Source organism: Misgurnus anguillicaudatus, chromosome 21 (genome assembly GCF_027580225.2).
Source record: "Misgurnus anguillicaudatus chromosome 21, ASM2758022v2, whole genome shotgun sequence".
Lineage (NCBI taxonomy): Eukaryota > Metazoa > Chordata > Actinopteri > Cypriniformes > Cobitidae > Misgurnus > Misgurnus anguillicaudatus.
In genome coordinates, this window is record NC_073357.2 from 46427644 (window position 1) to 46455232 (window position 27589).

Consider the following 27589-nt stretch of genomic DNA (forward strand, 5'->3'; position numbering starts at 1 on the left):
TCTCTCTCTCTCTCTCTCTCTCTCTCTCTCTCTCTCTATATATATATATATATATATATATATATATATATATATATATATATATATACATAAAAATAAACCAAATTTTATTTTTATTTAGATATTGAATCATAACATACAACAAAAAAATGTTTTACTAGACATCCAAAAAGACAACATTAGAAAAAAATAAGAAATTGGGTTTAGATTACACGGAGAAATTTAAATAAAATAAAAATAAAATAAAAAAGAGAGACAGCATATACCGGTTCAATTTTAAATTAACTTCAATTCTTTGGGGTATACAAGTGTATATCTACATTTTTTGTAATATATAAATGAAAATCAATCACAAAAACCTTCAAACATGGTTTATAATTATTTCTTTTACTTTTATGAATATTACATTTTCCAAATAAAATCATAAGATTCATCATAAAATTGAAAGATAGATAAACTGACGTGTGATAGGTAATTGGGCATGACGTCACACCATTAAACGCGCACTAGAAAAGTTGTCATTGTCATGTGATGTTTAGGTTGAATTTCTCCCGCTGATTGTCTCAGACGATGGTAGCCTTCCAGGAGACACTCGACTCGTCTGTACGAGGGGCTGAACATGAAGGCTACCAGTAGTCATAACTGTCTCAGACTTTATATATTATCGTGTTTGTTTATGCTGCACGCATCTACGCGCGTGGTCGGAAATATGGCCTCTCCGTCACATTTTGGCGTTACATCAACGCACGTTCGCCGCAATCGACACTCAAAACAGAGGAACCAGTATTATGAACGTTTCGTAGAAAGCCAAACGCAAGACGATGGCATGCGCCTCATGTTAAATTTATACAAGATAGCCGCTGGTCCAGACGGAAAACCAAAGCAACACAAGTTTTTTGGGTCCAATACTGTAAGGTTGCTGCAAGCTTCCGCAACTGAGAAGCACTTTCTCCCAACGTCAAGTGGTAAAGCCCCCTCTTTCTTTCTTGTTTCATACTTATAGCATACAACAGTCACAAGAAAGCCATATCTAGAGTGCACTTTGTTTCATTCTGTATAAAGCAACACAATTTGTAATGGTTTCCATTATAAATGCTATTGTGAGCCATCAGCTGTTTGCCATTTAAACCAGTACAAAATTACATGGTGTTCTGGGCCTTATTCCAGTGGGACTTATTGGTATCTCTGTTGGTTCCCCTTAGCCAAATGACATCCCTTGAATTGAGCCTAATAGATCACCAGAGACCATTATATTTCTATCAAACCAATACAATTCCCATTAAATCCATTAGAATATCTGTGATGGTATATGTTGTTTATTTCAGTATGGATGTTGTAGAAATAATTTTGCTAACATTTAGCCTTTCAGGAGATACATTTATTGAAACAAGTTGCTAATGTGTATTTTTGAAGAACTTTGAACATTGTCTAAAAGTTTGCTTTATTGTCTCTCTCCTCTGTGTAACACGTACTGGACTAGACCTTCAGTATACCTACAATGTGAAGTATGAACTGACAAACCTCTCACTGAGCAAACTGGTTAAGGCGTCTTTTATGCATCTGAGGTCACCGGTGTCATCCCATCTTCCATTTATCTGTGAGGCTTGGGTCACCCCATCTCAAAATCTTTCTGAGGGCGATCACATCACTATGGGTCCACGTAGCCTATGGACTGAATCTGACGTTACAAACCATGTGTCCCAGTCAAAGGGTGACCATGTTGTCCTCTTTGCCCATTATCGATGCACAAAAACAGATCGTAAGGGATCTATCGAAAGAAAACGTTTACCACCACAAAACCATCTTAGAGCTCCCGTTCTGCTACTTTTCTTGGAGGAGAACAAGCAACCCATGGAGTGGGCCAAGTATTTCACACCCCTTTCCCGCCCCAGCACAAGGACCCGCCGTTCCAGGGAGCCCGGCAGCATTGTTTCTGACATCCCCAACTACAAGCAAGGGCCTAACAGTGTGGCCAAAAACCAATGTAAGCTGCATTCCTACCGTGTGGCCTTCAAAGACCTCGGATGGGACCACTGGATCATTGCACCCCACAAGTACAATCCGCGTTACTGTATGGGAGACTGTCCTCGAATTCTTCATTACGGCTATAATTCACCCAACCATGCAATCATGCAGACTTTCATCAGCGATCTCGGTGTTGCAGATATTCCACTACCCTCCTGCGTCCCCTACAAATATAAACCTATCAGCGTGCTGATGATGGAGAGGAATGGAAACATAGTTTATAAAGAATATGAGGACATGATTGCTGACTCTTGCACCTGCAGGTGACTTTGGACACGGGTCAAAATAGGAAAAGAACTGAATCGTGCTATGGCAATGTGAATTTGTACCAGCACAGTTGGAGGATTAAAGTAAATGGCAAGGTATGCGGTGCTAGTTTTGAATGCCTGTTTCTTTGCATAACTACCAAAATTCTGAAAGTGAGGTGTCTGTGACTCACTTGAATTTTGGAGAATCATCTTTAATCTCACTCTCAGTACCTGACATTTTGGGGATATAGGTATGAATAAGTTGTCATGCTAGTAAGTGCTATATTAATAATAATAATAATAAGTGTATTTTGTGGTTTTGGGCTTGTTAAATTAATGTGCTGCAATAATGTATTTGTTTCTTTTCCTTTTACTGAATTTGTCTGTGTATGTTTTTTGGCTTGTGCGTGTTTTTTGTCTACATCTAAGTGTATGTAATGTATTTATGAAGAGGTATGAAAGTTTAATTCTGAACATTTTTGCACTTTATTGAAAGTCACTGTATGTTTAAAAAATAAAAAGGAAAAAAGAATAAGGAAGGAAGGAAGGAGGGAGGGAGGGGAGAAACAGTAGAGTTCTGATCTGTTGACTGAAGGTCAAGTCTCAAAGTTTGGATTTTTCAGAATGATGCTTTTTCTGCTGCATTTGTAGCCTCTTAATACATCTCGCCCATTTGAACTGAGGTCCTGTGGGATGTTTATCACGTGCATAGGAACTTTCTTAGACTCATTTTGTAGAAAAAAATTATGTCCATGCACATGAAATACATTTTAATGTCATTGTGAAAAATGATGAAATAAAGTATTTTGGTAAAAAAAGAAAGCAAACTTAGAATTGTTTTTTGTGTGGTTATTTATCCTAAAATGTTAAGTTAATAATCAACCTAAGTTTGTTGGCTTCTTTGATTGTTTTTTGAGAGCAGCCTTGTGTAAAATGTGGTAAAAACTTTTACCATTAGATGCATGTTCAAAGCAAAATGGCATTGGATTTGACACTTGGAAAAAAAATTCATAAGCACTAGGGCTGTCATAGAAATATGAGCTAAAATTCATTTCAAGGTATTTTCCACTCTTCAGCCGTTAAATACAGTATATTGATGTTTGAGAAAAAAATCACATTGTAGCAAATCTTAATTAAATTACTGGCAATTTTTTTTACCTTATATAACTAGATAAAGTGAAGGTTGGTCATAGATATTTCTTCTTTTCTTTTCCCACTTTGTTTTTGTGGAGAGGTGGACTTATCTTGTTATGAATATTATGCATATTGTCACTGTCGGATTGAAACCTGTAGTCTTAAAACTTTACTTTTTTTAAATGAAACAACAATTCAACACATATACACAATATAACTAATGCTTTTACAAAGATGTAAAAATAGAATTCATGAATATGTTACATATCAGTGGTATTGTAGAATCCATTTACTATCCCTGTAATCACTTTCATGCCTGTATATCACCCACCCCTAGTAAGCACACATGAATGCAGTTTGTTGTGTTTTGCTTTATGCTAAGTTAAACTACATTTCTAATTTATCTACCTGTGCATCATGTAAAAACACCTATTAGTTGTCCACTATGTATATCGACCATACAGCGCTTTTCTAGTTCATGGCTTAAAAATGACTTTAAAGTCTGCAAAATGTCAAATACATATATATAAACACTTGAGGAGCTCAGATGCAAAAGCCACTAAATGCTACCTCCGTCAAAAATGAGATAATGAAATAAACCAAATGCTCTCGGCAAGTATTATATGCTCATCAAATATATTTGCTTCAAATTCGCTTAAAGGCGGGGTCATGATTTCAGAAAGCCAATGTTGATATTTGAAATCACCTAAACAACACGCCCCTACCCCAATAGAATCTGGACCTTCATTTGATAGACCCACCCCACAAATACGTAACCCAGGCAACGATGTCGGTTAGTAGACACGCACCTTACTGCTGATTGGCTAAAAGTGTGTTTTGTTAGTCAGCCCGACTCCCTTTTCCAAAGCGCTTTTCAGAAATCGTGCACTCCGCCTTTAATCCCAACCTCAGGCCATTCAGAAATATTGCTTTGTCGGCAGAATCAGCTAAACGCCACATCGATGTAAGTACATGCAAGATTATTGGATGAACGATGGCGTGCAAAACAACCATGGATCCCATTTGAACTTTTGTCACTTGAAAGTACTTGGACCATAATACAATCCATATGTGGTAGTGACATGGATCACAGCGCCCCCTAATGTGTGGTTCAGTTTGTTCATTTTTACATTCTGACTTTTTTCACTCATTTGCAATGTTTCTAGTTGGATCTTTAGTGATTTTGCAACAGTTTACTGTCTTGTCCAAAGAAGTGGATTTTTTCAGAAGTGGAGCTTTCTGTTACTGGCTAATAACGTTTTCATTGCCATTAAAGTGAAATCTAATCGAAACTGAACCTAAGAGCCTGATATAAAAAGCTTATTTAAAAGAAAACATGCCAGACGCACTTGTCTGACGTGCACAACCCCTCACTTATCATTCCTTCTTGGCATAGTCAACATTTGAAGTGTATCAAAAAAGTTCATCAAATTTGCCCTAAGACATTATTTAAGAATTTATGACAAGGTTTTCATCCACTTCAAACGTTGACTAGTTACCAACAATACCTGGTTTATAATTTAGTGAGAAAAAACACTGATGTGATCGATCCTCACTATACATCCTCTTTATTGGTCACTGAAAAATAGAAACATCCCAAATGATGTAAGAGACACAGTTAAAGTCTCTTTTCTGCACAGATCTTTATATCTGGGACCGGGTCAAGTGCAGGTAGACTCTGTTTTACTAAAGAAGTTCAGACTGGATGGATCTGTTGACGCCCTTTTCTCCTCTTTGGCAACAGATAAGGATTTCATTTCCCAGAGGGATGGTGTACTTTGGCTGCAATCTCTTGATTGAGTGCCAACACTGACAAACATGCTAAATGAGGACAGCAATTGCCATCCATGACCCTGGACCACTAATGAAAACCCCCCAATGAATTGTCACCACTCACCACTTGCTTTATACAGAGAGAATGATATCAATTAAATAAAAGTGTGTGCATTTTTTCTAATGAAGTTAAACTACTTTGTTTAGGAATTTGTTATCTTTTTTAAATGATAAAATGCTCCAGGATTGCTCCATAATGTATTTTTTGTTGTTTTGTAAAAAGGAAAAAAACAACTCATCGTTAAATCTATGTAAACAGATTTTTTGGTTGATTTTCAATTGGTGACAAATTGTTGGAAAAGCAAATATTCAAATGGGACGGATGCCTGTGTAGTTTATATTGATATAGAGTCAGTTTCCCGGACAGGGTATAGATTAATTCAGAACTTGGCCTATAGTTATATTAGGACATTTAGATTTTTACAAACAAACCTTACAAAAACAATACTGGTGTGCATCTTGTGACAAAATAATGGCACTGTTATATTTTAAAGGTGCAGTGTGTAATTTTTAGAAAGATTTCTTGACAGAAATGCAAAATAATAAACAAAACTATATTATCAGGGGTGTATAAAGACCTTTCATAATTAACCGTTATGTGTTTATTACCTAAGAACAAGACCTTTTTATCTACATACACAGATGGTCCCCTTACATGGAAGTCGCCATTTTGTGCCGCCATTTTTCTACAGAAGCCCTTAACGGACACTTTTTTTATTAAGTTGTCGCCGACGATGACATGTTTGTCCGGTGGCGATTACCGTAGCTTCTCTATGTGTTTTAAAAGCGAGGGGTGAGCTGTAGAATAAGCCGTGCAATTCACAACCTCACCACTAGATGCCGCTAAAATTTACACACTGCACCTTTAAGATACAGTATGTGAGTGCAAGATGTTTTTAAATTAAGGCAGCTCAAACATGCATTTTAATCTGGGACTAGGATAAGCCCTGTCCGGGAAACCGCCCCATAAAGTTCCAATGAAGGAAATGTTCCTGTCTTGAACACTGGAAACATATGGTTGTTGGCTCTGTTCGGCTCATTTAATGATGTTTTTGATAAATAGAGCCACAAACATTGCATTTAACCATCTTGTCTATAAATGTTATAAAGAGTAAGATTATATTTGTCTCAAATATAACTTATTAAAACACTTTATAGTTGTGGCCAATGAAATGTCATATGACACTTGCGTGTGTCCATATTACAGAAATACAAAATGTGAAATGGGATGCAAATGTGCATTTAATGAACTTCCACTTAACCCAATAGATTCCTAACCTATAGATTTATGTGATCAATTTTGCCTCTCACACATGAAGAAACTTGCTTAATCTTGATAAGCTCGGCCTTGAGCCCTTCATTACTAATACAGTGGGCATGCTAAAAATGTTTAACACAAGGCCACCAGCTTATGAAATAGTACACCGTATTATTTATGTGAACTGAAATCCCGTGAGGATAAGTAACATCATATCCAGTAAACACCATGAGTCAGTTTGAAACCTTTGTGATGAGCTGGATCGAACGATGATCCGACTCATATCTGACTCGGTGTTTTGTTTGCTGCCACTAAACTGTTGCTTTTATTACTTTTTTGTCTTTTTAACATGCAGGTCCTTTTATCAGTCATTGTTCTTTTTCAAGGACTGTGCTTGGGTATATGATAAAAGGGAGACAAGAGAACTATGTAACAGGACATTTGAAGAAACAATTTTTAAAAAACTTTATTTGCCAGTCAGCTTTGGATTTTTTTCAACTAAGACGTTATATTGTTTATGAAGCTGCTTTGAAATATGTGAACAACAGTATGAAAGAAAAAAATGCAAAAATTAGTCAAATTTGATTTTGATGCACAATCAACATCCTATCAGGACTCCAAAAAGCATTGGGTACAGTTGTTACAGCATTGCATTAGCAACGCAAAGGTCATGTGCCTGATCCCTATAGGGAACGCACATAGTGATAAAATGTATAGCTTGTGTCGCTTTGGGTAAAAATGTCTGCCAAATGAATTAATGTAATAAAATAATTATGTGTAATAAAATAATGTTAAATTCTGTGTATAGCAGCTTTTTATTGAGATTTGTCTAAAATTGACAGTCATTTCAAAACTGAATGATAAACAACTGAACTTTCATCAGTGTACCTTAAAATGCTGATAAGCTCATGTCCAAAATATGGTTTTATCTTATCCCAATTCCATTCGTTCTTTCTACAGCCCCGGCTGCATTCTCTCACAGAGTCTCAAGGGACGGCTTTGTCCAGTAACAAACATTAAGTAAACATGTGTCACATCTGGATATGAGACAGCAGAGAGATAGAGAGAAAATGAAAGAGAGAAAGAGAGAGGGAGACATGAGGGAGAGGCATTAAGTGTCTATTATGCTGCTGGGGAGTATATAAGACATCACATCGTCTCTGTAGGCAGTGTTGCTCTGAACTTACACTATAAGAATATTCTACAGGTTTTGTTGAAACATTTTTAGACAACATGCAGAATCACAATCTCTTCAACAGAGGGACGGTTGTAGCCTGGTGGCTGGTATTTTTGGTGCTTGTCCAGCAGGTAATATATTTTTATTATTATTCATTATTATTATTGCAATATTGTCTGCTTTAAATTTCTCACAATAATTATTTTTACCACATTAAGATCCTATCAGTTTTATATTTTTTGCTTGTGTGTTCCTTTTTAATTTCAGGGGAATGTTAAACGCTTTCATTTTATTAATATTGTTTAAAGAAAGCATGTAAAAGAAACAACTATAATGAATAAAGGTTATTATACACTTGATTCATTAAGAAGTTATTGATATATTAAAAATGCATATGTAAGCAAAAAAAAAGAATCTTGTTCAGTATTTACGAATTATATATTTTATGAGTTTTATTAAATGCACAATTGGTTATTTGTGTATATAACTCAACAACAGACAGAAAAAAGGTACAAAAGCAGATATGCATCTTACACACCACATGTGAGGTACTAATTTTGCACTGTTTAGGCACAAAAGCACTTTTTGAAAGGATATCGCCCCAGTTGCAGCTTTTGCACATTCATTTCTGAGATTGTATGTGTGGTATTTCAGTTGGCCTGCAGTCCTGTGCCACCGGACAAACCCTCAACATCTGAACAAGAGGTTCAAATGTCACCTAAGAGAACTGCTCGAATGACCCCATTATGGAGGATCATGGGAACGAAACCTCATGGAGCTTTCTGCCAGAACAACTATGAGTGCTCTACAGGAATATGCAGGTGAATTAATCATTTAAATAAAACATTTAATTTAACAAAACAATTGAATAAACCATTGAATTTTTTATTCTTTTAACAGGAAAGGCCACTGTTCCTACAGCCAGCCAATTAATTCCTAAAATGAAGAATCTCTACTTTATTTCTGATCAATGAAGCTATACACCATCATGCACGTACCAAACAGAACAAGATGACAAGTGCTTGATTCAGTGAGCAAAAGAATGTGCAATGCAGTTAATCATCAGTTAGACATGTAGTCAAGAGCTTTATAATGCCACAATGGAGGCAATGGGTAGCAAAGGTGGAAAATCATGTGTGTCATAAGGTACCTAAAATGTAGACTCTCTTGAGAATGAAAGAAATATCTACATAACCTCGTACATAGTGGTAGTGCTGTATACTAGAAGCATTTGTAGTTGGATTTGCATGACTTTTTCTCAAAATGAATGAAAATGTTATATTACATGTATCACACAGATTTCTGGTGGTGCTAGCTAGGTGATGTATGTACAGTAAGTAGAATGTAATTTTGGGCCAGTTCTTACCAGCCCTTATCTTGGATTGAGGAGGACAGAATTAGCCTTTAAACGAAAAGCTCATCTCAGGACTAAACATAGTCTCATTCTGGAAACTGGTCTTTAGTATTAGATCATGCTTGGAAAATATACATGGAAGAGTAGGCAAAAGTAAGGACTCAGCAAGAAGTGCCTTATAGGTCAATCCAAATGTCGTTGAACTAAAGTTAGTGAGAAAAGAGGATAGAGAAGGTGCAAGGGTTGCCATTATTGATTGTGCCTACATATTATTAACCATTTTTTCCATCCTTTGCTTAAATCTCTGTGTGCTTACATTGGTAGTATTTAATATGTTATGTTTAGACCTGTCACTATTTATGTTGTTATATTGTTTTGACACTTCATCTCATCTTCATCTTATCAATATTTGATGACTTATTTATTATATTCCTCTTTTATATATTGTATGCCTCAACAGTTCATAAAAAGCTATTTTTTTAAGTATCTGACTTTAATGTATCAATAAGATTTATGTGTCTTGTCATATTTTATTTTACTTTACAGTATACTAAGCTATATATTATACAAACTAAACTACGTATATATTTTAGGGCTTTAAAATTAAAATTGGAGAAAAAGTCAGATTATAATAATTTATGAGCTCCATCTATTGCCTACAGAGCAAAGATCACTGCAGTTTGCCAACAATTAAGCAGCAGCTGTTCTAGTGAGAATAAAACCTCTATCTTTCAACTCTCTCACAAGTCATGTTTTCTTTCAAACGAAACAATTTTTTTAAACATTTCCATCACACACTGTCCTTTGTATAGAGTAATTTGAGTTTTTGGGTGCTGAATTCACACGAGACACCCATGCAGCACTCAGCCATATAAGGATGACAGACAAGTTTAAAAGAGGACAGCCAAGCATGTGTAGTGCAGATTTGCACAAATGTTTAGTGTCGAGTTTAAGCCAAATGTTTCTGAGAAGATGACAAGCACAACAAAACTAAAAGGACAATCTTAGATACTCTTACATTGACAGATGTTTCAAATTGTTAATTTTCAGTTTTATTTCATACTGATATCTTTTACTTCTGTTTCTGAATATGTATAATCACCAAACAGTTTTGTACAATATGATATCAAACTGACATTAACTCTAAAAAGCACTACATTGTGGGATAAGAACATTCTTTATCCAAAAAAGCACATGGTTCACAGAATTTTAGTCTTTATAGTTTAAAGGGATCACCCAAAAATGAAAATTCTGTCATTGTTCACTCACTCTCATGTAGTTACAAACCTGGATTAATTTGTTCTGCTGAACACACAGGAAGACATTTTGAGCAATATTCGTAACTAACCATTTTTAAACACCAGCATTGACTTCTATGGTACTATTTTTCCTACTATGGAAGTCAATAGTGCTTCTGTTTCCTGCTTCATTATAAAAATGATCCTTTGATTTTTTTCTAATAAAACATATGTGCGTTTTTGATATAAGCCATATGTTATTGTTCTAATAGGCTTTATGCCCAGCTGCACTACTTCCTGAATTTCAGTCAGCTCCTTGTTTCCTGTCTGCCATTATTGGACAAACTGATTAATCCAGATGTGCCTGACCTCAGTAGCCACAACAACAATAATCAGACACACCTGGATTAATCAGTTTGTCCAATAATGGCAGACAGGAAACAAGGAGCTGTTCAGGAAGTAGTGCAGCTGGGCATAAAGCCTATTTACGTCACCTAAAAATCCATGTGTTATCATTAAAGCATTATTATTATGTACTCTCTCTGAAGAAAACAAGATAGACATGGAATTGTTCAAGGTTATTTGAACCACAATAGCCACATGACCTTCACAGAAACTGTTGTTTTCTTTGTTTTTTACTTGGAAAATTAAAGGTTGATTAAAGCAAACAGGCACTGAGAAAGGTTTAAGGATGTGACTATGCTGCCCCTATGTGGACATGAGTGAGACAGCATAGGTCACATTCTCACATATTGTCTGCAATTTAACAAATATAAAACCAAACAGTTCTTTGTTAATTCTTGTATAAAAAATAAAATATGCGCAGTTGGAGGTTTCTCTTTTAATTTTTAAATGTTAAAAACTTATGTGCACGAGTCAAGCATGACGTCAGGAACATGACGTACCCTTGTTTTTGCACAATGAATGTGTTTAGGACCCCCCACAAACTCTTCTTAGTCAATTTCTCCAATAAATGTTTCATTTTCATTTGATATTATCGCTCGTGTGGTGTTATTTTGAAAAGTCGGAAGATCCTCCCAGCTGCTGGTCCGGTTTAGTTTAGCATACTCGTGACAGATCGAGTGTGCAATGCACGAGTCACTTACTTTTCTTCCGGATTTTCGCCCAGTACGTTGTCAGGTTTGTTTATGCTCGCTGTGTGAAAGCAATGTAGTTTTATCAGGTTTTTTTTTGTTAAGTTTCGGAGCAAGTTCTTGACCCACTTATGCGGTGGCCCAGCGTTTGGTCATGCAGCTTGCTTGTCTCCGGTTATCGTTTTGCAACTCGGTATCTTTGTCCTATACTCATTGTCCAGCAATGTAACGTATTTGTTTATTTCAGAAGGATGTTTCCGATTCTTAAACCATAAACGTTTGACACAAACTTGCTAGGAACTAAAATGAGGAGTCGCAGCAATTCTGGAGTTAAACTTGACAACTACGCGCGGATAGTTCAGCAGACCATCTTGCGTCACCAAGTAAGTGTTTTCATTAATGCAAGCGTTCACAACAAAACAGCAGTTTGTTAAACACACATGTGCAAAGTAAACATGTGATTTTATGTCCTTTTACCACCCTATCAATTGTTAGTTGTAACACAAAAGTATCACTATTTAGGGTTGTGCTCTTGTATTTACAAGAAATAAAGTTAATGTGTCACAAGTTGATGGTCATTTGTTTTTCAGGACCTTAAAAATGTATTCATTTACAAGTGTATGCCTCCAAGGGTCTCCAACATTTTTGTGAGCAAGGGCTACCAATGGATAAAACAGTCTGGAGGGCTACTTTTTTGATGTAGTCTACTCTTTTTTTGTTTTTCTTGTTGATTTTAAATAATTTTACTTGTTAACATTTTAAAGGGGCCATGGCATGAAAATCTGACTTTTTCCATGTTTAAGTGCTATGATTGGGTCCCCAGTGCTTCTATCAACCTAGAAAATGTAAAAAAGATCAACCCAGTAACTTAGTTTTGGTAAACCATTCTCTACAAGCACATGAAAAATATGTCGTTAAAATTTGTCTCTCCTTGTGATGTCATAAGGAGCTCTTATTATATTAATACCACCCCTTAATCTGCACTATCCAACCACAGCACTGCCATTTAGTGCAGAGAAAAGCACAATTCAGTTTTAAGTGCAACAAACCACCATCATTGTGATCAGTGTTTGAATTTCATCATCTCATTTCCATTTTAAAGGACACACCCAAAACGGCACATTTTTGCACACACCTACAAAGTGACAATTTTAACATGCTATAATAAATTATCTATAGGGTATTTTGAGCTAAAACTTGACATATGTGCTCTGGGGACACCAAAGATTTATTTGACATCTTAAAAAAGTCTTGTGAAATGGCCCCTTTAAACAATACTAAAACATATTCGGCATAAATAAAAGAAGCCAAGCTAATACAATAATATATTGTTGGAGACCACTGCTCTAGACCAAAATACAATTGTGCTAACATGTTCATTTTTTACATTACAAAACAAAAATAGTTGTTGTTAATTAACATGACTTGGACTGAAAAATGAAGAATAAACAGCCAATAGGAGCTCAGAGTAGATGATGGGAGCTGCTTCAATGCTGTTTAAAATACATATCAGGTTGAGACCTCAAGAAACTTTGTGAGAAAATATTTTTTAATGAGAAAAATAAATATATTTTTTAACAAATGTATTATTATTTTTCAATAAGAAAACATTTAAATAAAGAATAAGTGCCCTAAACCTTTAAACGGCAGTGTACAGTTGGACAAAGTTTTAGGTTGATTTATATAGCAGATGGGCAGAAGAGAGTAATGCTTTCTTTTTCCTAGAAAGAATATAAAACATGTATGGCGGTAATGTAATTTTTAAAATATATTTCATGATTTCAATTCATTTTACAGATTTAAAGCATTATTGAATTTCATTTTGTGTATTGCATTATTTAGCATTGCTTTTTTCAATATAGTGCATGCATCCCTAGGAAAAAGTGATGCTTATCTATATTGACTGGATACCTGGTATAAAATTGAAGGTTTAGGTAAAGCAGACTGATCGTGTAGCTGCATCTAACTGTGTAACTTTTAGGATCCAGTGACAGGCCTGTTACCTGCAAGCAAAGAGCAGCCTGATGCCTGGGTGAGGGACAATGTCTACAGCATCCTGTCTGTATGGGCACTCAGTTTGGCCTACAGGAAGAATGCAGACCGTGATGAAGATAAGGCTAAAGCCTATGAGCTCGAGCAGAGCGTAGTATTGCATTCACTTTAATAGTTTAATTCAGATTATGTCAGAGGTTAAACTTAAAGGGGTGGTTTCCCGGACAGGGCGTATCCTTGTACCAGACTAAAATGCATGTTTTAATTAAAAAAAAATCTTGCATTGACGTATATTAAGTTAACATATATCAAGTGCCATTGTTTTGTCTCAAGATGCACAGCAGTAATGTTTTTTTGTAAGGTATGCTTGTAGAAAAAAATACTTAAGTGTCCTAATATAAGGCCTAGTCATGAAGTAATGTAAACCCTGTCCAGGAAACTGCCTCATTGTGTGTTTTATTAGACCAATAGAGCTTTTAAAACAATCTGATTATGAGGGCATATGTTGAGGAACCAACAAACAGTTTAGCAAACCAACATATATAGTGAATATAACCAGGTAAACTATTATATGTGAGCCTGTCTGGGAAAACCTAGATGAAGCCTTGTCAAAGATTGAAATCAAACTTTGATGCTTCTTATCTCATAACTACAGACTTGGATTCACAAATGGGTCACATATGTGATCACAGATTAGCTAGTGAGAACAGCTGAAAATATAAAATTTAACTTAAATTATCTAGCAAAATGTTCACAGATGGAGTTTAATAGATGGCTTGTTTTCCATTGTGCATACTTTACATTACATATCAGTTATCATTTCATACACTGCTCTGTATGTATCAGCGTGCACTAAACAGCCTCTTTAGAGAGAGCTCACAAGTATCAGATAACTTTTTCCTGTGCTGATAAATGAGGAGATGAAAAGGTCAGAGTTGAACCTGTGTTCCAAGTGTGCTTTTTGGAGACTGTGGGTCCTGATGTCTTTTCTGTTTATGATTTCTCAGAGCGTAGTGAAGTTAATGAGGGGGGTGCTTCAGTGCATCATGCGCCAGGTATTGCCATTTAACCTCACTCACAACACTTTACAGTCAACATATTAAAAGACACAGTAGTAATATATAAATATACCACAATCGAAGCTGCCAGTACCTTACTTACAGGCAACATCCTTTTCTATTTCTTGGCTAAAACCATTAAACATTTATGCATGCAAACCACTGATCTATATAAATGACTGGATTGCGCATGACGTCACAACTGTGAAGCCACCGCGCCGCCATGTTGGTATACCCAAACATTCTATTAAATCAATGGACGCGATCAGATTTTAATGATAAAACATCTCTTTACTAGTCTTCGTTTTTATATCTGAAGTTACCCTGTACATTATTACAACACAAACGTCCTAAGCATGTACATAGTTATTTACTGAAAGTTGTACATTTTAGTTTTTAATCAGTTATTATACATTCATCTTCATTACAGTATTAGATCAGCAGACAGACCGCAGCATATTTAATATTAATGACAAACGTGCTCATTCTGAAATCTAAATAAGTAATCATACTTTGTACCGTATGTGCATGCAATAATTTTCTGGTTTATGTTATCTAAACTTACAAGTTACCTAAACTTATTTAGAGAAATAACGCTGACCGTGTAGCTGAATGTCAAAAAAAACTTTATTTATACCCGGGTCATTAACAGAACGCAACAGACACTCTCACCTTAACGTTTTTTATAAATCCATTATCCTGCCCGATTAAAACGTAAACATTGCAAATAACACCAGAATTAACAGTTAATTTACGTACACATATCCTAAAAATAATCTTGCGTGGCTGATACGCTGTAAAGCGGGTGAATTTAAAACATGATTTTGAATGGAAGTCAATGACGCCCTCTGCCGGTTGGGTATACCAAGATGGCGGCTTGAACTCTGCGCTGGCTTCACCTCACGCTGTTACGTTAAGCGTTCTATTCACAATCCAGTCATTTATATAGATCAGTGATGCAAACAAACAAACAAACAAACAAACAGGTGTATATATAAAAAATACCCACATGCACATACATTAGTTACATGCACAAGCCCAAATTTTTGTTTGGATTACATTAGCATAAGACAGACCACTTGTATTATCTAAAGGGCTCTTTTGTTCTGTCACATTTTATCAGCTGGACAAAGTGGAAAAGTTTAAATACAGTAAGAGCACTTCAGACAGCCTCCATGCCAAGTATAACACTCACACTTGCGCCGCTGTGGTGGGTGACCAGGAGTGGGGACATCTTCAGCTGGATGCTACATCCCTCTTCTTACTCTTCCTGGCACAGATGACCGCCTCAGGTACACCCTATCATGCAGTAGATGTCTTAAGACACATGAAGTCTCCAAAATGAAAATGATTTATCCTCATGTTATTCCAAATGATCTGTTTCTCGTGTAAAACAATCTTGTGGCTTCATAAGATAGAGAATATAAGTCATATGAACTAGTGTTATGTCTGTGAACCCATGTATGTTTTGCTGTGTGTTGCATTATTTTAGGGCTCCACATTGTGTACACTCAGGACGAGGTTGATGTGGTCCAAAATCTGATGTTTTACATTGAATCTGCATATAAAGTGGCTGTAAGTCCCTCATTATTTGCAAATGGGGTATTTTTTCCCATATCATAATGTAATTGACTTTAGTCTGTGATTGTTATGAAAGAATTGCTGTATCCATTACTAAAATTCAGTCCTCTGGTTGTTCAGGATTATGGGATGTGGGAGAGAGGGGACAAAACCAATCAAGGGATCCCTGAGCTAAACGCCAGCTCAATCGGCATGGTGAAAGTGAGTCAAGCGAAGCAAGTAACAAATCAAATCTCATCTGTACGCGAGTCAGCTGTTGTGCCCGTTCACCGTCACGCTTCCACGTAATGTTGGCTTTCTTCTCTCGCCAGCTGAGTATTTTCTGACTGGCATAACAGAAGTTTCATGTTGTGCACTCATAAGCACTCGCTATAAATGTCTTTGCTGAATGTGATCTAATGTAACCTCATTGGGGCCTGGTGTAAGTGCTCCTTTCACTGCCAACTTCGGTGTCATTTCTACTTGGTACTTTGTTTAGAAAGTAATGCACTGAGCGTTCTTTCGCAGAGAACGTACTGTATTTTGCTGTAGGGCAGGAAATCAACCCTTAACCTCATTTCTAATATAGAGTACTAGTGATGGTGATCAGTTTCCTTAGTGCAACACTTGCTCAGATGAGATTTGATTAAAAAAAAAAAATGAAATCGCTCCAGCTTTTAGTAATCTTAGCACTAAAATTTATTAAGAACAGAATATGCACAAATAGTTGCCACAATTTAAATGCCCACTGAATGAATATGAATGGCTTTGTTGTGGCCATGATTTGGGATATTTACTGGAACAAAATACTTAAGAGTTTCTTTGTAACTGCAGGCGGCACTTGAAGCTCTAGATGACTTGAATTTATTTGGGGCTAAAGGGGGACCAGGTTCTGTGATTCATACCTTAGCAGATGACATCCAGCACTGTCAGGTAAGACGAGATGCTAGTGACTTGAATTTTGTTTAACATTTAACATCAGCATTTTCGATAAAAGATATACCAAACAGTGTTACTGGTTGTGTATTTTCCTATTAGTCCATCCTGAGCTCCCTGTTACCCAGAGCCTCGACATCTAAAGAGGTTGATGCTGGGCTTCTGTCCATCATTTCATATCCAGCCTTTGCTGTGGAGGACATGGAATTAGTCAACATCACTAAGGAGGAAATCATCTCTAAGCTCCAGGTAAAACCTGATCTTTAACATGGAGAGGATCTGTTGGTTTGGTTGTCCATCAAACAGAACTTATGCTGCTTTGTTTTCTGTAGGGAAGATATGGCTGTTGCCGTTTTCTTAGGGATGGCCACAAAACACCTAAAGAGGTAAGTGCATCACATGCACATAGACAAAACAGGCCATACTTGAAGGTAAATTTTCTGTACAAATGAAAGTTATATTCATCTATGTAGAAAGCAACACATTATTGATTTTTTTTAATAGGATCCTAACAGACTGTACTATGAATCTGCTGAGTTAAAGCTTTTTGAAAACATTGAGTGCGAGTGGCCACTTTTCTGGACCTACTTGATCCTAGATGGCATCTTTATCAACAGTCCAGAGCAGGTAAACGATTGTGTCAAACATTAATACATTTCAAACCAGCCTCTTTCTTGACTAAGGCCGATAAATGATTGATATGAATAAATGTGATCTTAGGATATTTCCATCCTACAAGAAAACAAGAAGTCGTAGAGAGTTTTACTGAACTGCTTATCTCTTATTCTACATTTATAGATGCTTTAGGATTTTTATTATTGCATGATACATTGTGCCCAAATCAGAAACTCCTCACCTTTCAGTAATAATTTACCATTTTGAGATCAAAAGTTGTAGCAGGTTTCTTTTATCCACGCAGTGTTCTTACCTTTATTTGACCTCTTACCAGTTTGCATCTCTGACAAATATGTTGTAAGGGTTTCACCGATGCTAATACAGATGTAGTATTGATATTGTGTTGCTGATACAGATGATGTAGTTCCCCATCTTTGTTCTCTCAGGTGCAGGAATATCGAGAAGCTCTGGAAGGTATCATGATCAAACAGAAAGATGGGATACGGCTGCTGCCTGAGCTGTATAGTGTTCCTCCTGATAAGGTAAGATTCATCTTCTTTACCGATTAAAATGTAAATAGTATGTTTTCATTTCAAAAAATTGAAATTTTTTATAAGTAAATGTACCTTTTTTTATGTCAGGTGGATGAAGAGTATGTTAATCCTCATTCTGTGGAAAGAGTCCCAATGGGAAAGTGTCCTCTGAAGTGGGGACAATCTCTTTATGTTCTGGGCAACCTTTTAGCAGAGGTGAGACGTCATATCCTTGTATTTGAAAAAAAATAATATTTATTATTATATATATTTATATAATTATTTTAGTGTTTTTGCTTTTATGACTATTTTGGAGCTATATTTAAAGCTTTGTATTAAAGGCATTATTTTGAAATAAACCATTTTTTCCATTTTAGGGTTTCCTGGCTCCTGGAGAGATAGACCCATTAAACCGCAGGTTCGCTACCATCCCTAAACCAGATGTTGTGGTACAAGGTATATCTCAGAAATTTAAAGGGGGCATATCATAAAAATTTGACACTTTCCATGTGCTATAATTGGGTCCCCAGTGCTTCTATCAACCTAGAAAATATATAAAAAAAAACAGTAACTCAGTTTTGGTAAACTATTCTCTGCAAGCATGTGAAAAAATAGGGCATTGAAATTTGGCTCCCCTTGTTATGTCAGAAGGGGCCAATACCACCCCTTAATCTGGAGTATCCAACCACGCAATTTTAACATGTTATAATAAATTATCTGTATGGTATTTTGAGCTAAAACTTCACATACATACTCTGGGGACACCAAAGATTTATTTGACATCTTAAAAAAGTCTTGTGAAATGTCCCCTTTGTGTTTCATTCTTGACAGCACACACAATCCATCCCATGGTTACACTTTTCACCAGTGTTTCTGTTTTCTTGGTTTAGTGTCCATTATTGCTGAGAATGAGGACATTAAGGCACTGCTGCTGAAGAATGGCATTGATGTGGAGAGCGTGGCAGACATTCATCCTATCAGAGTGCAGCCGTCTCGAGTTCTCGGTCACATTTATGCTAGGCTAGGTATAAAGCATTACACGGATACTAAGCTGAAGAAAAAATACAAAATAAGCTTTTATTTGTACGATGGCATAGGCATTTTTGTTCTACATACAGTGTTTCTATTTTTCTCTAAGGTCGTAATGAGAGACTGGGACTGACTGGCAGACCTTATCGTAGGATTGGCGTGTTGGGAACCTCAAAGCTCTACATCATCCGCAACACCATCTTTACCTTCACACCACAGGTTCTCGATATTGTGCTTAAGTAGGCACGTTTAAGCCTTATGCTGATTTAGAGAGTCTTGGTCCAGTACTTGGCCACCCAGCATCAGTTAAATAACATTATAGGACAGAAATGACCAATAGAAATAAGTAAAATATATTATGAATGCTTTTATCTTCTCTCTGGATATTCGATTTCCCTTGTAGTTCATTGATCATCAGCAGTTCTATCTGGCTCTGGATAATAAGATGATAGTGGAAATGTTGCGGACTGACCTGTCATACCTTTCCTCTCGTTGGAGGATGACTGGCCGCCCCACCGTCACCTTTCCCATTTCCCAGACCATGCTGAGTGCGTGAAAACTAATTAAATGATCTCAGATAATAATAATGATCTGTGATTGTCATATTTGCTGCTGTCATTGTTGGTAATTGTTATATAGTTACTAAATAATGAGCTATAACAGTTTATTATGCTGTTATATGAGTGTGAGCCTGTAGAGCTGTCAGATCAGATTTTGATCTGTGATTTGTTTTTAGATGAAGACCACACGGACTTGAACCCTGCTGTGCTGGCTACCCTTAAAAAGCTACAGGATGGCTACTATGGAGGGGCAAGGTCAGACGATGAGAATGTGCATAAACATTATGTTTTCCATATTGCACGAATGGTAATGACTTAATGGCACCCTGCTCTTATTTTTTTTGTAGGATCCAGACCGGCAAGTTATCCGAGTTCCTGACCACATCTTGTTTTGCTCATCTAAGCTTTCTCGATAGTGGTAAGACACCTTCCAGTAATAAGGACTGGAATGAAGATGATGATGACGGCTACTTTGCAGGTGCTATGCATGAACTGAACTTCAATGATGGTAAGGGGAAAATACTGACAAAGGTTTTCTGTTGTCTAGTGAAATGGTCAAAGACTGATAGTTGTTAGTGTGAAAGCAGTCCATGATTTTTAAAGTATTAATTTGTCTTGTATAAAATGTTTTCTATTCCTTGTAGTTAATTTTGAATCTTTTGTGTTTTTGCCTTCTCAGTTTCACATTTTCAGGTCTAGGCTAATGTAAATACAGTTTGTTTCTTTAAATCTGCTGACATACAGTTGTGTAATGGAGTGCTTGTGTCATTCATTTTAAGAACTTGTAATGCCCTCCCTTTAGCAAACTCCATACCTCTGATCATTGTGGTTAGTTTTAGCCCTTTTTTCTCTACCATCATTGCAAGACCATGTTGATTCATATGTTGTTATTTGCAATGAGCATTGCAATATAAAAATAGTGACATGTTGCTCAAGATACTTGAATTCTTTTATATTGCATTGCTCATTTTAGTTAAGTGGGTGAGTCTTATGAAAAATTTCATATTTCACTTTAATATCAAAAGAAAAAATAATAATTATTTTGCATAAGAACTATTTTGTTTTAAGAGCTATTATTTTCTTTTTGCATTATTTTCATGACAGTTAAGCATGTTATAATTGTACTGTTACTATTGTCTAGTATTCAAACATAGTAGTACTCTTACTTGTTGTACCACCTCAAATTTATGCTTTTATTTAAAAACATCATTGTACTGCAGTATGGTCATGAAAATGCAATGGTAATAGTACAATGCAAGTATGCATTATAATGAATAGAATTGGGGAGCGAAATATGTTTGATTGTCCTGAAAATAATGTTGCAATGAAAAAGTTATGGATCTTTGTGTCTAGCCTTGATTTTCCTTATGCAAAGAATGATTTCTTAATCGTTCGTAAGCCCCATTCACTTCCATTATAGGAAAAAAGAATACTATGGAAGTGAATGGGGCTCACAAACTATTTGATTACAAACATTCCTTAAAATATCTTCATTCGTGTTCATCAGAACAAAGACATTTTTACAGGTTTGTAACAATACGAGAGTGAGTAAATCATTTTTCATTTTTGGGTGAACTATCCCTTAAATTTCAAATAAAATTTCAATCCGATATTCAGATAAGCTTTCTGAAATTCTGCTTTAAAACCTTTACTCTTTAAATGCGTGACTATGAATGAAAACATTTTAGGAATGAACCGTTTTGAGATTTATAGACTGTTTTACCTGAGTGTGCATTGCTACTCCGCGTGCCCCCAACAACCTCTCTCTCCCTCCCTCTGTCTCTCTTTCTAGTCCAATTCCTGACTCCTAACCCCTTGTTTCTCAGATACGGATGACCTAGCACAATACCTAGACCAGCTGTTGACTGCAACTGTGCCTCAGCGGGGTCCCAAAGTTGAGTCTGAGGCTAAAGGACTAGGGCGCTTCAAGGCTGCAGCCACTAAGACACGTGAGATGGTGTCTCTCGTGAACAAAGCCAAGGAGCTCCAAATCCACAGTGAGCTAAACTTTGTTTAAAACAACTACTTGGCTGACTATTTGGTTTAAAGGGGACATTCAGGGTTCCCACGGGTCCTTGAAATCCTTGAAAGTTTGTGAATCTGGGAGGAAAAATTGAAAACCCTGGGAAGTTTTTGAAAATATACATGCATAGATACAGGTCATTGAAAGTGCTTAAATCTATTTTATGCAAGAAGTTTTCTGAAAAAAAAAAAATCCATATGATTCCCCGTGTAGTGTAGGATAATATCATACAATTTCTAGACATTTTAAGCACACATGCTAAACTGTTCACTTTAAATGCTTAGATCTTCTGTATGCGAATGTTGATTCATACCAAATTGCTTTTTTGCATAGTTGTGTTTGACACATGAAAACGTCTCGGGTTACGTAGATAACAATTGTTCCCTGAGTTAGGGAACGAGACGCTGCGTCTCCCTTGCCATACTTCATGCGTCCCTGTAACACCGTCTTTGGCAATATTTCAGATAGTGATATACTTCCTGGCTCCCGCGTCACCCTGTCTTTGTAGTTAAGCCTCACCATTGGTTGAATTTGATATACACATTCAGACGCACTTACCCCTGGAGGCGTCCCCAAAGTGTCACCGCAGTGACGCAGTGCAAGTTCCGTCAAAAGGGATCTGTAACAATGTATCTTAAAAGGTAACACGATGTAACCTTGCTCTCACTTGAAATGTGTCCCCACATTTAGTCATTGAATTTGAGGGTATTGGACCTGGTAAGTCCTTGTAAGTTTCTTGAATTTGAAGTTAACTAAGTTGTGGGAACCCTGGACATTTCACAAGACTTTTTAAGATGTCAAATAAATCTTTGGTGTCCCTAGAGTACGTATGTGAAGTTTATCTTAAAATATTATATAGATAATTTATTATAGCAAGTTAAAATTGTCACTATGTGTCCTTTAACATGCAAATGAGCTGATCTCTGTACTTAATGCCAGTGGAGTGGTTGGATAGTGCAGATTAAGGGGCGGTATTATCCCCTTCTGACATCACCAGGGGAGCCAAATTTCCATGACCTATTTTTTCACATGCTTGTGGAGAATGGATTACCAAATCTAAGTTACTGGGTTGGGTTCATCTTTTTTACGTTTTCTAGGTTGATAAAAGCACTGGGGATCCAATTATAGCGCTTAAACATGGAAAAGTCAGATTTTCATGATATGTCCCCTTTAAAAAATGTGTTTAAGATATGCAATGCTGTTGTACCTCTAACCAACATTGGAGTTGGCACAATGATTAGCAACAAAAAATCAGTGATGCAAATGTCTAAGAAAGCAAAGAGGTCACCCTTTATGTTTCTGCTCTCTTTTGATTTTCTTTTTCTGTGTGTTGTGTCCTTGTCTGTGTTTCAGATGTGCACATGTATCTTCCCAATAAGCTTTTTTACAACCCTCAACCTGCATTAAATCTTAAAGATTTCCCAGGACCAATTACCAGTGAGGTAATGTTGCTATTCAATGTGGAAAACTTCTTCATCTTTCAATGCAGGATGATCCTGTATTATATGGGACAGGTGTCATCCCCCTAAAACACACACCCACACACACAGAGTGAGAGTGCAGTCTTTAAACAATGAAAGCCAAGATGACAGAAAGATGATCATTTTATCTCTTTTTAGAGTTCAGAGGTTTTCGGGTCTTCTGTGTTTAACCTGCCGCGGGACGATCATGGTGTCATTGACTACAATGGTCTAGTTCAGGTCCTCAAAAACACCCAAAGCCTTCATGACCAGGCAGACATCCTCTACATCCTTTTTAAAGACAAGTAAGACCTTTTTTATCTTAACCCTAAAAGTTAAATTTACAGGTGGGACGTTGCATTGCTTAAATCAAATACACCACTGAGAGATTACTAAAAAAACAGTTTTGGTGCTCATTGCCACCGCTTACATCAGTGGTATGGTCATCTTCTGTTCAGAATTACATTGGATTTGTTTTCTTGCAGGGGAATGGATTGGGACACAGAGGTGCATGGGAAAGGCAGCACTGTTAAGAGTTTAATGGTGGATCTCTATCACAAGGCAGGAGATATGCGAAACTGGGATCTTGTCCGCATGATTTCAGGCATGCTCCGCAAGAAAGTAGAGGAATTGGACTGGGTAAAGATCCACAAGCATACTTGTGAAAAGAGATTCAAATTCGACAGATTTGTGAATTCAAACTGTAACAGTAACAGTGGATTTCGCACACCTATCTTACAAGATGTGATATATTGTTTGTGCTTTGTCATGATTGTGTTTGAAGGCCTGTTCAGATTTGCTGGCCCACCAGAAACACCTAACAGTCGGTTTACCACCAGAACCCAGAGAGAAGACCATCACTGCGTGAGTTTACATAGTTATGTGACTACTGTGCACTGTAAAAACAGCATGTACTATATGTGATGTAGTTGTTTTTCTGCAGGCCTTTACCACCTGACCAGCTGGCAACACTTATTGATCAAGCCAGTGAAAGCAACATCACCATTGCCATCCTTACACAGGTTATACATTCCCTAATACTAAATTTAATATAGACGGAGCATGCAGAAACATTGGTGTATGATTTTTTTGCGTTCTTTTAATGTATTTGTCATATGTGTTTTTTGTTAGGAGATCATGGTGTATCTGGCAATGATCATCAGAACTCAGCCCAATTTGTTCAGTGAGATGTTCAGGCTGAGGATCGGCCTCATCATTCAGGTCATGGCAACTGAACTGGCACAGTCTCTAAACTGTTCAGGTACTGCATTTATCCTGTAGTTCATAGTGCATCATACTGTATGTGTTTAAAAATTGTTTATAGCATTCTTAATAATATGGTTTACCTTTTGTATTTTAAAGGTGAGGAGGCCACTGAGAGTCTGATGAAATTGAGTCCATCTGAGTTGAAGAATCTTCTCCATCACATTCTGAGTGGCAAAGAATTTGGAGTTCAGAGAAGTGGTTAGTAATTGTGGGAATTACTGTGTTGTTTGACAATACTTGTAAATGTAATATTTCCTAATATATTTTTATATTAGCTTGTCATATGGTATACCATAATTAAAGGAAAACACCACCGTTTTTCAATATTTTACTATGTTTTTACCTCACCTTGGATGAATTAATACATACCTACCTTTTTTCAATGCATGCACTTTTAATCTTTGTACAGCGCTTCTTGAATGTGTTAGCATTTAGCCTAGCCCCATTCATTCCTATGGCTCCAAACAAAAGTTTTATTTTATGCCCCCATACTTACTCGTGTAACTTCTTATGTAACAGTCTTTAAATAGGGAAAACATGGAAGTGTTTGGTGGCGTCTAAATTCATCCCTGTTTGGAGCCATAGGAATGAATGGGGCTGGGCTAAATGCTAACAAGGATTAAAAGTGCACGCATTGAGGAGAGATAGGTATGTATTTATTTGTCAAAGTTGAGGTGGGAACATATAAAATATTGAAAAACGGTGGTGTTTTCCTTTAAATTTATGTTGTAATCGGTCGTTTGAATGTGTGCATCTGTACTGTTCAGTTCGTTCAGTTGAGATGGGAGCCACTCCTGTCATTTCCATCCACGAGGTCGGAAATGTTGGTGCCACTAAGAGCGAGCGAGCAGGCATAAGCAAACTGAAGAGTGACATGAAGTTGGTAGGTGTCCACAACTATAAACAAGTACAGATATAACAAATACACTGGACCTTAAAAGAGAAAAAATACATTGTGTAAAAACTGAATATGCTGTATATGATCTGCCTCTGTTTTTAATAGTATTTTAATGTTTTCAGTTGGATGATCTCAGATTATCTTGGTCGACCCTAAGTAAGGTGACGTGTCTAATGATCTCAGACTCGGTGTAATGTAATATGGTCAAGAAAAAAGGCAATGCAAATTGACATAATTACTCAATCTGGGTCATAATACTCTGTGATTTAAATACTATGGGAGAAAATCCACCGTGCACCTATCTTGATTAAATATGACCCTGCCTGTGAAATCCAGAATCAAGTCTCAAAATCTAATTATAAGATTTGGAGCATCAAATTTCAAGTTTGTATCAAAAGTCAATATTTACATGATCTTACTCAATATTAAAGACATCAAAGTTATATTTGAATTGATTTTATGTAGAAAACAGTAAATCGCAAAAATGACTTTGTGACTTTTTTAACTGGTTTTTCACAAATCAGGCAGGGTCACAAATGAGAAATCTACATGCTTCAATAGGTCTGCAGGTGTGTGGCAGGGTGTTTAATGCCATGGCTGATCTGAACATATTTTTTAGGCTCGAAAGTGTGCTTTGCTGTTTTTAAAACTGACCACCTCCATTTCTGTTTGACTTTTTCCTTTTCAGGCATCTTTTAGTCAGTCCTTCGACATTGAGCCCACTGAGTCAAGGGTAAGATTCGGTTGTTTAAACTGATAATTATTGTGTTTTCATTTATTTTCTTATTTGGAGATGATGCAGATGCTATTTGTTCTTTAAACACTAATTAACACAAAATGTTGTCTAATTGATTTTTTATTTACCTAACAAGGTTTTAAACATGGTCAGACAGTATGTGCCCTAAAGTATTAATAAGAAGTGAGCATGTGCCAAACAATAGGCAAGTTCATCAAAGAAGGGAAAAAGTGATCATGAGTCAATCCTTGTAAACATGGACTTGCCAAAATGTCATGCCAGTAGCTACCAAGATTGACAAATGTTTAACCTGTGCTAATATGCAAATTTCAGATGTATCGAAACCCTTCAATTGATGTATCTGATAGCGCAATGGGTTTTGGCATGCCCATGGATAGTCGACAGGGCCAGTGGCTACGCAGAAGGCGGCTTGATGGTGCTCTCAACAGAGTTCCTGTTGGCTTTTATCAAAAAGTCTGGAAGATTTTACAGAAGGTTGGGAAAATGTTTCATACTATGAATATTTGAAATGAATTGTAAAGCACTTGACCTCTCAGGATATAGTGAAAAAAGAACATGCTTTTAAAAGTAGTTAAACATATAATTTTATTTTTTACAGTGTCATGGGCTTTCCATTGAAGGCTTTGTGCTCCCATCTTCTACTACAAGAGAGGTATTAGTCCTTTAGGTTTAGGTATTAGATAAACTCAAAGTCCTTTTATATCTTCCATATAGTATATCCTTTCCATTTTGTTTTCTTTACATTAAACGTCCACGTATCTCTGTATCTCTCTCTAATTCTAGATGACACCGGGTGAGATTAAGTTTTCAGTCCATGTTGAAAGAGTGCTTAACCGCGTCCCTCAGCCTGAATATAGGCAGCTGCTGGTAGAGGCAATCCTGGTACTTACCATGCTGGCTGATGTGGACATACAAAGCATTGGCAGCATCATCCACATCGAGAAGATTGTTCACATTGCTAATGACATATTTTATAATGACCAGGTATGGGTTTGTATGCGCACCTTTATATATTTTTTCAGCATGATGCCACACATTATCAACAAATCTCAGAAATCGCTCCTCTTTCTCTCACTTGACAGAAGGATCTTGGTGCTGAGGACAGTATTTTAGAAAAGGATCCATCTACAGGCATCTACCGGCTCCTGTATGATACTGCACCCAGTGGCCGTTTTGGCACTATGACTTACCTCACTAAAGCTGTGGCCACCTATGTCCAAGATTTCCTTCCTAGTGGCTCCTGTATTGTACAATGATATAGTGTTTTTATTTTAATAGTGTGCTGCTTATTGTACAGTGAAGAAACCACTATTTTAGTGCAGATTGAAAGTTACTAATTTATTGGCAATATAGTGTGTAGTATGTGTGAATGAGTAATGTTAGAAAATATATAATTGGAATAAACTTGTTGTTGACCTTTTGTTTTGGTTTTTCACGTCAGTTAATGTTTTAATGAAGTATTAAACTAAGTAATAAATTATTAAGACATTATTAAGGAGGTGTTTTGTCTAATTTTCTTGTTTGAAACGTAATGACGAGCT

General features: G+C 36.6%; 3 protein-coding genes across 7 annotated transcripts; all 3 read left to right on the plus strand.

Moving 5' to 3' along the window:
* Positions 1–628: 628 nt before the first annotated feature.
* On the plus strand, positions 629–3107 carry bmp15 (bone morphogenetic protein 15). The gene is made up of 2 exons (XM_055210740.2): positions 629–965; positions 1481–3107. Exons 1-2 carry the CDS (start codon positions 677–679, stop codon positions 2290–2292), a joined length of 1101 nt encoding a protein of 366 aa, XP_055066715.2. The 5' UTR covers positions 629–676; the 3' UTR covers positions 2293–3107.
* A 4504-nt stretch (positions 3108–7611) lies between these two features.
* On the plus strand, positions 7612–9761 carry leap2 (liver-expressed antimicrobial peptide 2). The gene is made up of 3 exons (XM_055210752.2): positions 7612–7806; positions 8330–8496; positions 8576–9761. The coding sequence occupies exons 1-3, from the start codon at positions 7732–7734 to the stop codon at positions 8613–8615; spliced, it is 282 nt and encodes a 93-aa protein (XP_055066727.1). The 5' UTR covers positions 7612–7731; the 3' UTR covers positions 8616–9761.
* Positions 9762–11188: 1427 nt separating this feature from the next.
* On the plus strand, positions 11189–27539 carry phka1a (phosphorylase kinase, alpha 1a (muscle)). Of its 5 annotated transcripts, none has more exons than XM_073859296.1 (34): positions 11189–11407; positions 11609–11744; positions 13343–13498; positions 14358–14408; positions 15535–15703; positions 15904–15986; positions 16113–16193; positions 16806–16904; positions 17010–17156; positions 17240–17293; positions 17412–17534; positions 17969–18064; positions 18164–18271; positions 18433–18511; positions 18946–19080; positions 19194–19303; positions 19488–19632; positions 19821–19899; positions 19992–20062; positions 21471–21641; positions 23021–23109; positions 23287–23432; positions 23613–23766; positions 23912–23991; positions 24071–24149; positions 24259–24388; positions 24490–24591; positions 25161–25276; positions 25414–25452; positions 25980–26024; positions 26361–26522; positions 26647–26700; positions 26832–27032; positions 27131–27539. In XM_073859296.1, the coding sequence occupies exons 2-34, from the start codon at positions 11667–11669 to the stop codon at positions 27302–27304; spliced, it is 3606 nt and encodes a 1201-aa protein (XP_073715397.1). In that variant the 5' UTR covers positions 11189–11407; positions 11609–11666; the 3' UTR covers positions 27305–27539. The 5 variants fall into 5 exon arrangements, with proteins under 5 accessions (XP_073715397.1, XP_073715393.1, XP_073715395.1 ...); XM_073859292.1 differs by having other exon boundaries at positions 11190–11407; positions 19992–20152; XM_073859294.1 differs by having other exon boundaries at positions 11190–11407; positions 11612–11744; positions 19992–20152.
* The last annotated feature ends 50 nt before the right edge of the window (positions 27540–27589 follow it).